At 39.2% G+C, this 14,714-nt stretch overlaps 1 protein-coding gene across 2 annotated transcripts; it reads right to left on the minus strand.

Annotated features, from left to right (window-relative positions):
- Positions 1-889: 889 nt before the first annotated feature.
- Positions 890-6,833, minus strand: LOC148877892 (protein ULTRAPETALA 1-like). Of its 2 annotated transcripts, none has more exons than XM_088946106.1 (3): positions 5,781-6,833; positions 4,424-4,748; positions 890-1,206 (listed from the first exon to the last, which is right to left on the minus strand). In XM_088946106.1, the coding sequence occupies exons 1-3, from the start codon at positions 5,986-5,988 to the stop codon at positions 1,032-1,034; spliced, it is 708 nt and encodes a 235-aa protein (XP_088802232.1). In that variant the 5' UTR covers positions 5,989-6,833; the 3' UTR covers positions 890-1,031. The 2 variants fall into 2 exon arrangements, with proteins under 2 accessions (XP_088802232.1, XP_088802241.1); XM_088946115.1 differs by having other exon boundaries at positions 5,590-6,626.
- Positions 6,834-14,714: the final 7,881 nt, after the last annotated feature.

Here is a 14,714-nt window from a genome sequence, read left to right on the forward strand (position 1 = left end):
AGGAATAGACAAAAAAAGGGAAATCTTGGGCTGTTTAAGTCTTCAGTCACCACGTAGAACGAAACTTATCAGTCGTGGAGGAATGAAGACAATCTCAATCACATTACACAGTTTGACAAGACTAGATAAGATCAGCATGGATTGGTATGAGCCGAGTCGAATTCACGTCCTCACCATCAAATTGTTGGAATGAGAGACGGGTCACGGGTGGTGGTGAACGAATATAAAGGCTTAATTTCGCCACACCCACAAGCAACATGCCAACTGGTTAACAAAGTGGCTCCTGAAGTAGGGAGAGAAACTGAGCAAATTGGAAGGAGTAAGGTCATATCTGAACTCGAATTCGATCAGGAAACCATTCCAATTAATTTCCATAAAAGGACTAATAAAATTCGAATACAGATTCTAAGCCACCTGGAATCCAACCAAAAACTGACACACTCGGTTCATTTCAGACTGTATAAATGAATTTCATAATCAACTTTATAATGTTGGTTTACTTGTAAATAAAACCCATTGACCAATGTAGTAATTAATTGCACAGTAAAGAGAGCATCTACCCGAATAAAACTTACTATCCCAGGTGGGCAAGGAGAAAAGTTTATAAACCATAATGATAATGGGACAAATTTGTCTTTTTATTTTAATATTAGTTATTTGGGTAAAAGGATCATTTTGAAAATCAAAATGAATTTATTCAGGTAAGTGTTACAAAACATTTATCCAGATAAGTGAGAAATTTATCGAGACATTTTCCACAAACACACTCTCCGATCCTTTTATTTCCACCACCCATGTGATCTACATCTTATGCTTCTAAATAAAAGGAATATTTTTTACTAGTAAATTTCCAACTGAATTCGATAGTACTGGGAATTCAAGTCGACACTGAAAATAAGAAGTCTTTATCATTAACACCGATCAGAAGTTTATAATGTTTTGTTCATAAATAGTGCAAAAAAATTGCAATTGCCATCCATCTATCCACCAAAAAACAAGGAATGCCTCAATTTTAGGGGCTGATTTTGGGACTAAGCTTCTGCATTTCGTGTGAAATCAACACAGGTCTGGCAGCCACAGTCTGAGAATCGGCAAATGTCGCATCCGAAGCAGACACAGGAGGTACATCCACTACAAGTAGGAGATCGGGAGCAACCCCTGTACACTTTACGACTTGCTCGCTCTTCATCATTGTCACAGGTTATTCTGATATGCAACAAATGATAATACACACCAAATAAGAAACTAAACTTAAAAGAACATATAAATTAGTAGACACCCAAACAGTGACATGAACGGAATAGAGGTTGGTTTATAAGAATATTCAATTACTCAAATTCTGTTAAAAAACAAGGAATATAGCAAAAAAAAACTCTCAAGAATAAAGCATCCACCGTAAGTTAGAAACTTGAGTATGAAGAACAAATGAACAGATAAACAATAACAACAGAAAAATCTCTAAGAAGCACTCATGGTGTTCAAGAAACCACCAAGGAATAAAAAGATTTAACAGATGCACACATGCAAAAGATCCCACTTCCCAGATAGCTAGGACCAACATCAGGTAATGGCCGCAGAAATAAAAGGAGGAAAAAAAAAACTTTATCAAAAACATAAAAGAAGGAAAAAAGGAGGCAGATTCTTACTTTAGAACCATGAAAAAATAAAACACAGATGACAAACAAAATCCAGCTTGCCATACTACTCATAGGGCTTAACCAAATGAGAAGTTTTTATTAGTTGAGTTTAGGAAGAATGACAAAAGAAGGCTCAGTATCATCTACTCTCGTAGTTAGCAACTAAGCCAAAAAGATGAGCTGATAAAAAACCAATCAGATCAGCCTACCCTCACAATTGATAAAACAGTTCTGATAACACATTTCAGTTAAGATGAAGAAAAACAGTTATTAAAATCAAGAAGAAATTAGCAGAATTCTAAACAGAAAATTGGTGCAAATTCACAAGACTATCATATATAGCATAACATAATTTAATCAGGCAACAATCTAATTCGTCACCCACATAGCAAGGTTCAACTCTAACCTTGTAAAATTGGTGCAAATAAGGACACTATCTTATAAAGAATTTCAGGTGTCAAACAAACAAGAGAAATTTGTAAAATCTCAGGCTAACAAGTTGCAATAACAAAGGTTCAACTCTAACCACTTTGTGCCCAAAAAATGTCCATATCCAGCCCACCCTTCCAAGGCCCTGTATGGCCAGTACCAACACTGGGTAATGGCCCTTATCTCATGACATGATGAGGGAGCTGTATTGGAATGTCAGAAATCTGGGCTTTGCCATGTCAGACACCTGGTATGGCTTTGGACACTGCATTACAACCCACTGTCTCCTGCTCACACTGTTGCATAAAGCCACCTTGCTCTGTTCAAAATGAAATGATCTATCTTCATATTATTCAGTCTAGTATTTTAACATTTGAGCTAGAGACACACAACTGATCATGTACAACCCATCAATAACAGACCAATTAATTGCTTCTCAGGAAATATGTTGAACTTAACCAGAAAGGCAAAGAAGCTAACATGAAAATACTAAGTACACTGCAGAATGATTGAGACGGTACAAATGTATTTAACACTCTATCCACCTTACCTTTGGCAATAGCACTGACTTTGTTGTTCACCTAATCACCTCATTAAAGGTATAAAAGAAAGCAAGATGACCTTCCTTCACAGAATTGAAAGTGTCCCACACTTTGTTGTTCAGTAGCAATTTTTGAGCTGGACATGGGGCAGGCTATGTTAAAGATTTTCTTAGAAAGAGTAGGTTCTGTCAAATTGATGCATACACAAAATCTGGTATCATATTTTCACCATGGCCATCAAATTGTCAAGAAGAAACATCAGTTTGCGTTTGATGCCACAGTTCAAAGTGAAATTTGAGCTCTCACCCCAAGGGTGAGTGCAGCTAAGAAAGAGTCAGATGCGCAGAGATCCACAACTCAAAACTCCAGATTTACATCTAAAAGAAATATGAGGACCAGTCTCTATCCCCTATCTATCTGGTAAAGGCACCCTTGTTCTTTGTTCCTCACTTCCTCCCATGCCAAAAATAGAGCAGAGAAAGAATTCGCCTCAAAAAAGTTCAACCATTGTTTAATAATTAAAAAAAAAAAATTAACCATTTATCCATGCCACAAGCACCAACATGCTCATTCAGAGAGCAGCCTTTTAAGGCCACTTACAACAAACTGAAGAATGCAACACTACATTTTTCTCTAAGCAATTTGATGGCTATATCCAATTTCATTTAGACACGTTAAATAGATTCAGCATCATGGAAAATTTTACATCCATCAAGTTTTAGATAAAATCATGGAGAGAAGCATCGTAGATTAATTGACAAGATTCAATGAACTCAACAACAATAACAATGATGATGATGGTGATGATGTGAAACTGTGACAGTTAAACTTCAGCTGAATGGGGCACACTATTCAATACTGTCTCTAGCTTGTTAACCCACATATTTGACCAAAAAAAGTCTGACAATTTGTTACTAGAAATACCAATGGGTGGAGTTAGAATGAAGTAGCGTGCAAGTATTTTTCTTTGAATATTATGTCATCTATCACAATTGTGCACACAGCACGATTAAACTACTGGTAAATTGATTGTCTTCATGTGCATACTCCATTTGTGTAAGAAAGATGGTTCAGGTTTTAGCATATTAATGTACAAAACCAAAGTCACCCATAAGTGCAAACACACACGTGTGTTCATACAGAAGAATCACGATATCAATAATACAACAGAGGTTATCAACACTCTTCATTCCCAATTAAGAAACGAAGAACTTTTGCAATATGGTTCCCAGAATATAAAGTGCATAAGAATCATTTGGCGCATATTAAGATCACGCATTCAATTAAAGGTTAGTAGTATACCCCCATATGTCAGACTCATGCCACAATATCAATGGGATATGTAATATGTTACATATACCCAACTCATTCATAAATGAATTAGACACTCATTGTCAATGGAAAGAAAACAAGACAGTAATCTGGAGTAAATCACAGAAAACATGATAAGAACAAATTGAAGCATTTGTTATCTTATTCCGAATGGTGGACCACAGAAAACACAATAAGAACAAATTGAAGCATTTGTTACTTTATTCCAAATGGTGGAGCATAATGAACCAGGGGAGAACAGAAAACAGGATTAAAAACAAATTGCATAATACTGTTTGATAAAACAAAGTGGGCTTTCTCACATGTAGCTAATTGGAGAAGGATGAAATCAACACTTTCAGATGATATCATTGCATAAAGCATATAATTTGTCAACTTTTTTGTGGAACAGTGTATGCAAAACTTCAACAAAAGAATTCAAAATCCTTAGAAGAATTCAAAATCACTCAAATTTTATCAATAGCAGTTGGGAGAGAAGCTTACTTGTCATATGGCAGGTCAGCACATTTCCAGCTACGATTGGCCAAGGCATCATGATGAATCCGGCATTCTTCTTTGGTCCTGAGACGGAACCTGCGCTCCTTGTTACACTTTATACAGCGAACAAATTCATCCCGATGACATGGTCGCCCATTATGGGACTTGTGATGACCGTTGGCATTTTTGGATGCCTTGTTGTAGTATTTAAGCAGCACAGTCTTTGACAGTGGAACCTTCTCTCCATTGACTATCACCCATACATTGCTCTTCCATTTCCTGGCAGTCTCTCGTCCAGAATGTTTCTCAAAAGCAGCTGGGGTCAACTTATCTAGTCATCAAAATCAGCAATTATCAGTCAAAAATGCCAAGAGTACATTGAACAAGGGCTTATTAAGGACTTTCACTTTTGTGCTAAAGAGAACGGTGAAGATGACCAGAGTACCACATTTCTTCTTTCTACATTCATTTCCTCTTTTTACTGGTCTGTCAAAGTAAATTATGTAAGTAGAACTGGATGAGATGTAAGCATCTTTCTCCACAGTACAAATGCACACACCTGTGACCTGACAATGCTTAATTTTTTCCAGAGTAGTATTCATGGTAGAACTAAAGGACAGGAAATAATCCTGATAAATTATCTTAAATCAACCAACCATAAGCCCACCTGCTTGTAAGCAGTTAGTTGGACACTTTCAATGTACAGCTATATGATAAGGATAAAATCCTCCAGTAGCATCAGCCTTCAATCCGCCTAAGCCAAAGCGTACCTGCTTAAGAGGAAATGACACTAACTACAAAAGTGGATGGCACTGCCATCAGAAAAAGGAAATAGAGAAACCTCTCGACTGAGCAATGCCATCTTGTATCGTGATAAAAGATCCTACAGAAGACATAGGCCTAGAGAATAACATCTTAAACCAATCCTTCGGCATCAAGCCTAGGATATTACAGTCAACAATAATTTCATGGTTTAGATGGCAGAACACGCGCCCAAAGAGGAAAACGATTGATCATTTACCAAACTCAACCCCAGGGATACATGCTTTGAACTTTACAGTACTGTTTCAAGCACAAAGTAATAAAGAAAGAAATAAACAGAAAGACTCCATAAGTTTGTTGCAGAAGATTAAAAAAAGCTCCATCACTTGGACAAATCTACATACACTTACATGTATAAAAGAGAAAAGCTACATCGTTCGAGGCTTCGAACAGGTTAAAGAACAAAAATCTTTTCGTGACGTTGAACTCAGTTCTTGAGGCAGATAAAGACATCTCAACATGAATATAAATCCAGACCCATTGGCCATTACCCAAAAGAAGACCAAAAGCGAGAGAGAAAACTAAAACAGAATGTGCTAACCTTCCTGACAACCAGGGGTGCATTCACAGCTGATCTCGAGATCACCTCCAACGAAAACCCTAAGCCTCCCCACAGCATCACCATACCTATGGCTCGTACACCCACACGTCACCTCGATATAATCTCCTGCTCTCCTCAACCCACTTATCCCATCCAACTCTTCATCGCTAAACATGAAAGCACCATCTCTCGCGACACCGTTCTCCATGTCTCCTGCTCAAAACTATCTAAGAACTCAGAAGAGCTGAAGAACCTTCCAAGATCTCTCAAAGAGAAAACCCACAAAAGCCCATTAGAGATAACGAGTCAAACAATTTTTCCTTGCAAATTTGGGGAGAAAACACGAAAAAAAAAACGGACAAAGACGCCAAAACGAAGTAGGTCTATACAGACCACTTCCTTTTCAACATAAAATCTCTAAAATCCCTGACAACCCAAGAGACCCATTAAGGAAAATCTCAACAAACGCACATCTCCGAGGCTCACTCCGAGAGATCTGGCAGACGAAACGTGAAAAAGATAAAGCGGGTGAGGTGCTGGCTCTAGCTGCGGAGTTGTGATTGAGCTGGCCGAAATGGGATTGACAAAATCGTGGGTAAAGGCTGTGCTGGGGGGGTTTACTGGTTGCTACCTGCATGACATGACATGAAGAAATCAGGCTTCGATTTGGGAAGGAGACGAGGTTTTTCGGTAACCGTACTTTTTGGCTATTTCCATGCCTCGTAATTTTGAGTTTTGCCTCTCTCTCTCCCTCCCTCTCGGCTCTCTTTCCCCCCTCCTCCTCCCTACTTAAATTAAACTCCATACTCCATTCTTTTCATGTATGTGCCTTCAAAAATCAAACTTGGTTTTTGGGCCACTGCAGACTTTAAGATTGATAAAGAGAGAGAAAGAAAGAAAGAGTCTACTACTTGCACAAAGTCCACACCACTTCAACCAACCCACCCGCCCACCTCTCTGTAGTCTGGTCTGTTCAGTTTCTCTCTCCCTCCTCTCACCTCTCACCCACATACATCAGCCATACCTTCTACGAGACGGCTCCTACTGGTCTACGCCTTCAGTTTTATTATTATTTTTATTATATATAGACAAATAGAGGACTAGAGGAGATTAATTTTGTGGAGCTGTAGTGTTGTGTAGATGGCGCTATATATTGGTACTTGGCAGGGTTCATGTCCTCCTCCTACTTGGGCCCAGTGATAATTCCAACCTGGTCCTACATGACTAGATCCACTGATGCATTGGGTTTCTATTTTTTTTTTTTTTTTTGCATGTTATGTTTATGGGGTCCTGTTTCTTGACTTAATTCACCAACCTGCTACTTTTCAGTTTTCTCTCGCCTCTCTCTCACTCTCGGTATATCCCAGCCTAGTTTGTAATTTTATAGTAGCTGACTAGCTGGAGCGGTGGCCGATGGAGGCTGGACCCAATCACCCAACCCAACTTGGCGCTTCTATCAAATTAATGTCTCAACTCGACTAGCCCACCGGCCGGCAGTCCGCCACCACTCCTCGACTGAGGATTATTAAGCAGGAGCGGGCTTGCTGAATAACCTGATAAAGCTCCTCGTGTTTATCACTTCAGGGCAGTGAGGCAGTGAAAGTACGTCTAACACGGTAAGATCCGATCCAGTGCAATCTAATGTGAAACGCAACAGTTCTCGTCTCCCTGAGCACACGCACACACACACCCATCTGCTGTCTCTTCTTCTTCGTTTTTTCTGGCTGGTCGGTAGTCATTGTTGTCTGGAGTTGCATGGACCAAATTAGAGGCTAGACTCTTGATAGACATTGAAAGAACAAGTTAGAAGCCTCACGGAAAGAATATCTTACCTAATTGCTTTTCAAATCCAAGTAGTATGTGTTACTCAAAAGCTTTAAAGTTATGAGTCATTGATTAAATATCAAACCCTCATAATTAAGCCCTAGAATTAGATCTCTAAGAACTAGGAGTTTTCACTAGATCATGATTCATGATTGAGTGGTCTAACATTTTGGACGGTCTGGTCTGTTAATTTTTGTCAACTCTGTGAATGCCACAAACATGAAAATGAAACAGACCTTAATGCACAGCCCGCCATGAATTGACCAAAGCATCCATGCAAAGACACTTGTCTGATCCTGGTTGATATAAATCATGAATTGTCCATAAATTTGATCATAAACGAAAGAGGACAAAAGGGGTTCCATGGAGAGGTCTTTGTCTACAACCTATTCACAAATTGTCCATCTCATTAGACATTAGCTTGTCCAAAATCCATTCTTACCTCAGTCCCACCGGCCTATACATGAGAATGGAATGGGCAACATTTAAAAAAAAAAGTTTCTCTTTAGCTAGGTAGCATTTGGTCTTATATACATGAACCAAGTAAAAATATGGAATAAGAACAAAGGTTGGAAGAACAAAAATGTAGATAAAGTAAAGAAAATAAAGGCAATAATTCCCCGTTGGGTTCGTTTTCTGGGCCACATTCAATTCAATTTGGTAGCTGCCCAACTATGGTGATTAGAATATATACATTATAAAAATGAAGCTTTGCCCCTTTCCATCTCTGATCTCTCATGGCGACTTTTTCTTCATGAGTTGGAATGGAATTTTTTTTTTCCATCGTCCAAATATATACAGCCATAACAGAGATACACGTTATCGTCATTCTGTTCCGACTTCCGACCTAATTTTCCACCCATGTTTGGATGCATTCACTGATCGATGGGTCCCCAACAAAAAAAGTAAATAAATTAATCCTAAAGTATGAGAAATTGAAAGGTAGGGGGGGAGGGGGGGTGGAGGGATAGACTAATCCCTCCCTCCCTCCATGGGCCCTAGAACGAAGGGATAGACTAACTTATCACTACCAACAGCAGGGCCTGGGAGATGGGGCAACCCCAGTTTTCAACAGCTTCCCTCAATCCCTCCCTCCCTCCCTCAGGCCAACCCGGAGGTTTAATTAACCATTTTTTCCACGTGGAAGGATGATGTGGCAAACCCAGGAATTGACCAGCGTGATAAAGGGGGCATTAGTGTTTGCTGTTTGGCTATCGTTTTTTCCAATGCAATTTCTATACACAAGTGTAGATAAATAGGATGGTGACTGAGATTTACTGTTTAGGAGCAGAAACTTGAAAATTGAAATATCTCGGGCTCCCAATCGGATTAAAGAAGTGATGTACTTCGGAATAAAGGGATCGAATATGCATGAACAGTTGAGGGAGAAAGGAGCAGTAACCCAGCAAAACCACCCTGCCTGCTCAATAATGGAATAAGATATAAGATATATGTAATGAGAAAAAGTACAACAAGGGAATCTAATTAATTTATGTCAAAAGCAAGCGGGCCCTACAATGAGGTGCTATCTTATGCTGCCACGTGTTAAGTACACAAAAGCATAGGGACCCACCAGAAGAGACCTTCTCTATATAATACTTGGAGTGAAAATCAACACAATCAAACGACTCCATCTATCAAACCTATCTAATGGTAAATAAATCATGAGCAAGGGTACCCTCATTGTAGCCCTGTTCTTATATTAATTTAATTTAATCAATATTATCCCTATTTTTTTATTTTCTTTTGGGGAGTGCTAAGGGCACATGCCTAATGGGAAAAAAAAGTCTATGAACCTCCTCACCCATATCAAAATGTATGTGGGGGTATTTTTGTATTTGATGCATGTACTCTTAAAATATTAGGATTTAGGGATGTGTCCTCTATCAAAAATGGGGTGTGCCCAAATAACTCCCCTTTTCCATTTGGTTTCAATGAATGACTTTGATGTAGATTAGACTAACTTGTGGTTGTGGGGCTATCTAATTTGTGATCAGGGCTTCTTATTTATGCCCTTAGCCATAGCCTATTTTGCTCATCAATCGAAAGCCATGAAAACCAAAATTAACAGCAAAAACAAAAATGAGGAGTCATGTCAATCCACTCCAAAGGGACCACAATCCTGCCCAACCAAATAGTGATGATATATGATAAGGATGTGTCTGTTGAATAAGTCATGAGCACCTAACCATGTTTACCACTTTTTGGCTCCAAAATCATTGAACCAATCAGTGATGAACACAGTAGGATGATGATGGTTTTCTTACTAAGAGCCCGTTGGTTGATTCATCACTTTCAACCAGATAATATTAATTATTATGAATAGAATATAGATAAATTCTGATATAGGGATAATATCTAAATTATCAAAGCTATCATCCATGAAAATAAGGTTTAAGTTTCAAATAGTTCTTTAAGCAAATTTTCAATTCAATCTTTTAATAATTTTAGCGTAGATTATTGCAATCAACGAGGGTGGGTTGCTACAATCTTTTTCTGTGGATGATTTGACATAAGCTGACTACTTATGTAAAAGGATAGAGCAATGTGGAGAGAGAGAGAAGTTCAATTTTGATTCAAGGTTTAATATGACATATGACAATAGTTCTTTTTGCACGATAACACAATATGAAAAAGTGTTTCAAGGGAGTGATGCTATTTTCTTTAACCTTTTATAGCAGGATAGTTCAACATTTGAAACCATTAAAACGCCTGAACTCTCAATATTTTAAACCTTGTAAGATTCTAATATAGAGTTAATCGATAAATGGGTTCTAGATTCATTTTCAATAAGGCTGAGTTTGGAAGGAGTATAAATGTCAATATGTAGAGTGCAAAAGCTTATATTTTGTATTATTTTGTATGTATTTGTGTTGTATATATTTGTATTTGTACTGCTTTCAAACTGAGTCTAAATGTATAACAATGTCTATATAATTGATTTATGATATCCTTACTGATTCGTAAATGTAAATTTAATCATCTATAACATTATCATATGTGTAATAATAATAATATATGAAGGATAAGGAAAGAAGAAATGAATAAATGAATTGATTAGAAAATGAAGCCAATCAATCACAAGAAACACAGCATTTATTTAGGCTATGTTTGATTTGAAGGAAAATGTAGGAAAATCTATACAAGGTTTGTAAAGGTTTTTTTTACTTTTTCCTACTTTCTATAATTTTTTGTTTTTTTTTATTGGCTTTTGATCCCCTTCTTAGAGGAGGTCGGATCTGCTGACCACAACACATTGATGGTCACGTTCACCCAATCGCACATCTAGAACATCAGTGGTACTTTACATCATTGATATTCCTTTTAGCTATTTTCTTTTTATAGAAAAGTTACCGGCCTAGAACGCCCAACACTACCCAAGAGGCATGGTTCAAAGTATCGATACACCTTTGTGTATCAGAAGAGGTGTATTGATACTAAAAACCATGTGCATATCATATCAAAATTTTTATCAGGCCAGTACCCACTGTACAAATGGAAATGAAAGTTGGATTTTTTTTTCCTATTATTCTTCTCTTGGATCATTCAGTCACTAATGCTTTGGCCTAAAACCAACCAACCATGGTCCATTACTTTTTCATCTCAAATCCAAATTCATATCCATATTCTATGAAAGAACAAAGCAAAAATCCTAATGACCAAAGGCATCAGTAGCCACAGCAATGAGCAGTGAAAAGTAGATTAGGAATGCTTAGTATATGTATATCACATGGTTTGGATCGTTTGGTTAGGTAGCCAGCCATTTGCGCTACATTCATTCACGAAAATGACAGCCCATAAAAGAAAAATAAAATGTCTTTTATTTCTTTATTTGTATTCTTGTGTGCTTGTATGTCCATTGTCCAATGGAGAGAGTGGAATGTCTATGGTTCTGGTTTTAAATGATTGCTGTTATTGCTGACTTTTAAGGGTCACTTATTTCAAAGCCTATGGGGAAATTTATTAAACTACGCTTATGATTTAGTTAATTGATTAATTCTATCCTTAGTATTTAACAATTGTCTTCTACACCTTTATTATTTTTTACAATTGGCATCATCTTTAAGAGCTAATGTAAAAAACAAAATGTCAAATTTGTCTTCTACTATTCCTTAAATTTTCAAAATAAAACCCAAATGATGAAAAAAATCAGGAAGATAGAATGCAAATGGTTGCTTCATCTCTATCTCCATTTTCATCTCCATCTCCACCTCCATCTCCATTTTTCGTCTTTGTCTTTGTCTTTTTCTCCATCTCCATCTCCGTTTTTTGTCCATCTCTATTGTCTATCTTTGTTTCCGTTTGCACTTTGTGGAACCAATACGATGACTCAAGATGGAGAAAACCATCATTGTTTCATCTAGGTGGCTATGATTTTGACTCAAGACGAGCTAGAAAAGATTGATGCTTATAAAGTCATAGGGTATGTGAGTCCGGGATGGTTTTGCGGTTGGAAATCAGTTCCACACCATGGTTTGTCGTATCTTTGAGAAGGAATGGGTGAGAGGAAATAAAAGGGATGGAGTATTCATAGTTCCTAATGTTGTCCAATCCGAGGTGTTCCGAACCAGGACACAATCAGATAGTCCTACCAACCAAACAAGGTCGAGGTGGAAGGATGAAGCCACGCACTGAAACCTACAACCAAGAGAAAGGTCAAAGGCCTGAGGAGTTGTTCCTTGGATAAGTACTCCAACGCTCAAATCAGTAGGATCGAGAAGGATGTGGCTAGGTCGAGCATGTTGAAATAGCGTTGGTCCAGGTTGAAGAGATAGAGCAAAGAGGTACTCAAAGAGTGCAGTCCCAAAAAAGGTCCCTTACCTCAAGCGGGGAATACCTATTTATATTTGGGTGTCCATGTCTTAGATGAATAAGGCTCCCAGGGTTGTCGAGATGAGGGTGTACGCAAAGGTCTTTGGGAGGTTTCCTCTACCCCAACGAAGTTCGCTTCTTTATCCATGCAAGATACTCCTTCTTAGTCATGCTCTTCCGTTACGCATGGCGTTGATGTGGCCTGAGAAATGGGTGACCATGGAGATAGCCATGTGGCATCCTTGGCTAATTCAACCATCACCCGAACACCACTCCCCTATTTTCAAAGTTGAGGAGTGTAGTGCTCGGTTGCGGTTGGACATGGAAGAGTTTTGTAGTTTTCGATTGAGGAATTTTAGTTTCTTTGAGTTGGCTGGCTCGGGGTAAGACCGGTTCGCTAGGCAGACCGGTTATTTCAATGCTAGTGTTGTTTCCATTATGGGTCAGCAGACGTGTTATTTCATCTTGTCGAGGTCACGTGCGTGCGAAGTGCGGCATCAAATTGGCACCGTTAACCTGATTTGATCTAGACCGTTGGTTGTCTTTATAAAAAGGGGGTAGGTAAGCCATTTCACTTTGTCATTTGGGAAGAGTCTACGCCTTGAAGTTCAATTGACATCCCTTGCTTGATACTTCAGGTGTCCCAAACTTCTTTTTTTCTTCGGTAAGATGTTTTCCACTACGCCTTCCCTGTCTTCCCTTTTCATTGGGCATACTTCGAGGGATGAGAGTGAGGGTAGTCCTCAGTGTGAGGCAATTAAGGTTAGGGTACCAAAGACCAATGCCAATATGGCTAAGGTAGGTGATAAGGGTGACACTAAGGTCTGAGAGATTAGTGCCCGGGAGACTGGTGCCAACAAGGCGGTTGTAGCTGATGTGGAGTCAAAAGGGCAAGCCTCGAGAGGAGATTTAGGCTCCATTTGGTTTGTGGGATGGGGATGAGAAAATATTCCCTTTTCTCATATTTGTTTTGAGGGAAAGAGGAGGATGGGATGAGAAAAAGGTGGGATGCAAGATCCCAAAATCAAGGATTCAGGGTCACACCAAACAGTGCGACCCTGGTGAGAAAACTCAAGAAAATCATTCAAAGGGATGTTTCTTCTTCTTCTTCTTCAACTGGAGTAGGGCGACAAACCTCCTTATCACAGACCAGCGACAATGGTGATGACGGCGAACAATCCCCTTCCTTTTGACAGTGATGGCGAACCAGTGATGAACAGTCACCTTACCACGAACTAGTGACGACAGCAAACAATCCCCTTTCCTTTTGACAGCGGTAATGAACCAGATATTGTTCATTACCTTCCTTGACCGAACAAAGGAAGCGATAGTGGCACAATCCTTCATTGTTTTCTTCACTATGCAGTGGCAATGAATGAAATATGTTTCTTTCTCTAATTAATGTTTTCTTCACCCCTTTGCATTTCCCTCCTTCTCTGGTCGCCACTGCAACTCTCGACAATGATGGCCTGCCTTCTCAGCACTTCCATCTCTCTCGGTACTTTATTTTCCCATATAAACCAAACAATGGAAAGATCAATTTTTACATCATCCCATCTTTTCCCATCCCACCCAATCTTCCCACAAACCAAATGGAGCCTTAGTGAGTGGTTTGCCTCAGCTCCATGTAGCTTTTCTCTGGCAGACCTAGCTCAAATCCAGGAATTGTATCACATTCCCGAAGAGTATGAACTGAGGTGTCCTGGGATCGGGGAGAGGGCCACTTCAACCCATCCCAAGGAGATTTGTGTATACATTCATAGTTTAATTGCCGGCCTTAGGATCCCTTTAGATTTCAGGGTGGTGGCCGTTTTGAGGTGGTACCGAGTCCTACCTGTTCAGTTGATGCCGAACTCGTTTCAGTACCTGGTCGGGCTGCTCTGTTATTTCACTCTCAAGGATATTGAGATCACCCTACCGATGTTTAGATACTTTCTCCACTTGAAGAAGCACAAGTAAGGGTACTATTACCTATCAACCAGGTCGAACACCAAGGTGCTCATCAGGGCTCCCTCTTCCATTAAGCACTTTCTCCACTTGAAGAAGCACAAGTAAGGGTACTACTACCTATCGTCCAATTCGAACACCAAGGTGCTCATCGGGGCTTCCTCTTCCATTAAGCACTGGAAAGAGGGTTTCTTCTTTGTAAAGTGTCAAGGAGGTTAACCATTCTCCCTCACCCTGTCTGCTCTAAGGACCAAGGATAAGGGTCATTCCCAGGCCGAGCTATCAAAGGAGGAGATAGTTGTTGTGAAGAGGATAGTGCAGGTGCATATCAGGGAGTACGCATCGTCCCAA

The sequence above is a fragment of the Nelumbo lutea genome, chromosome 1 (assembly GCF_056320005.1).
Source record: "Nelumbo lutea isolate HS-2025 chromosome 1, American lotus-T2T, whole genome shotgun sequence".
In the NCBI taxonomy this organism is placed as follows: Eukaryota; Viridiplantae; Streptophyta; class Magnoliopsida; order Proteales; family Nelumbonaceae; genus Nelumbo; species Nelumbo lutea.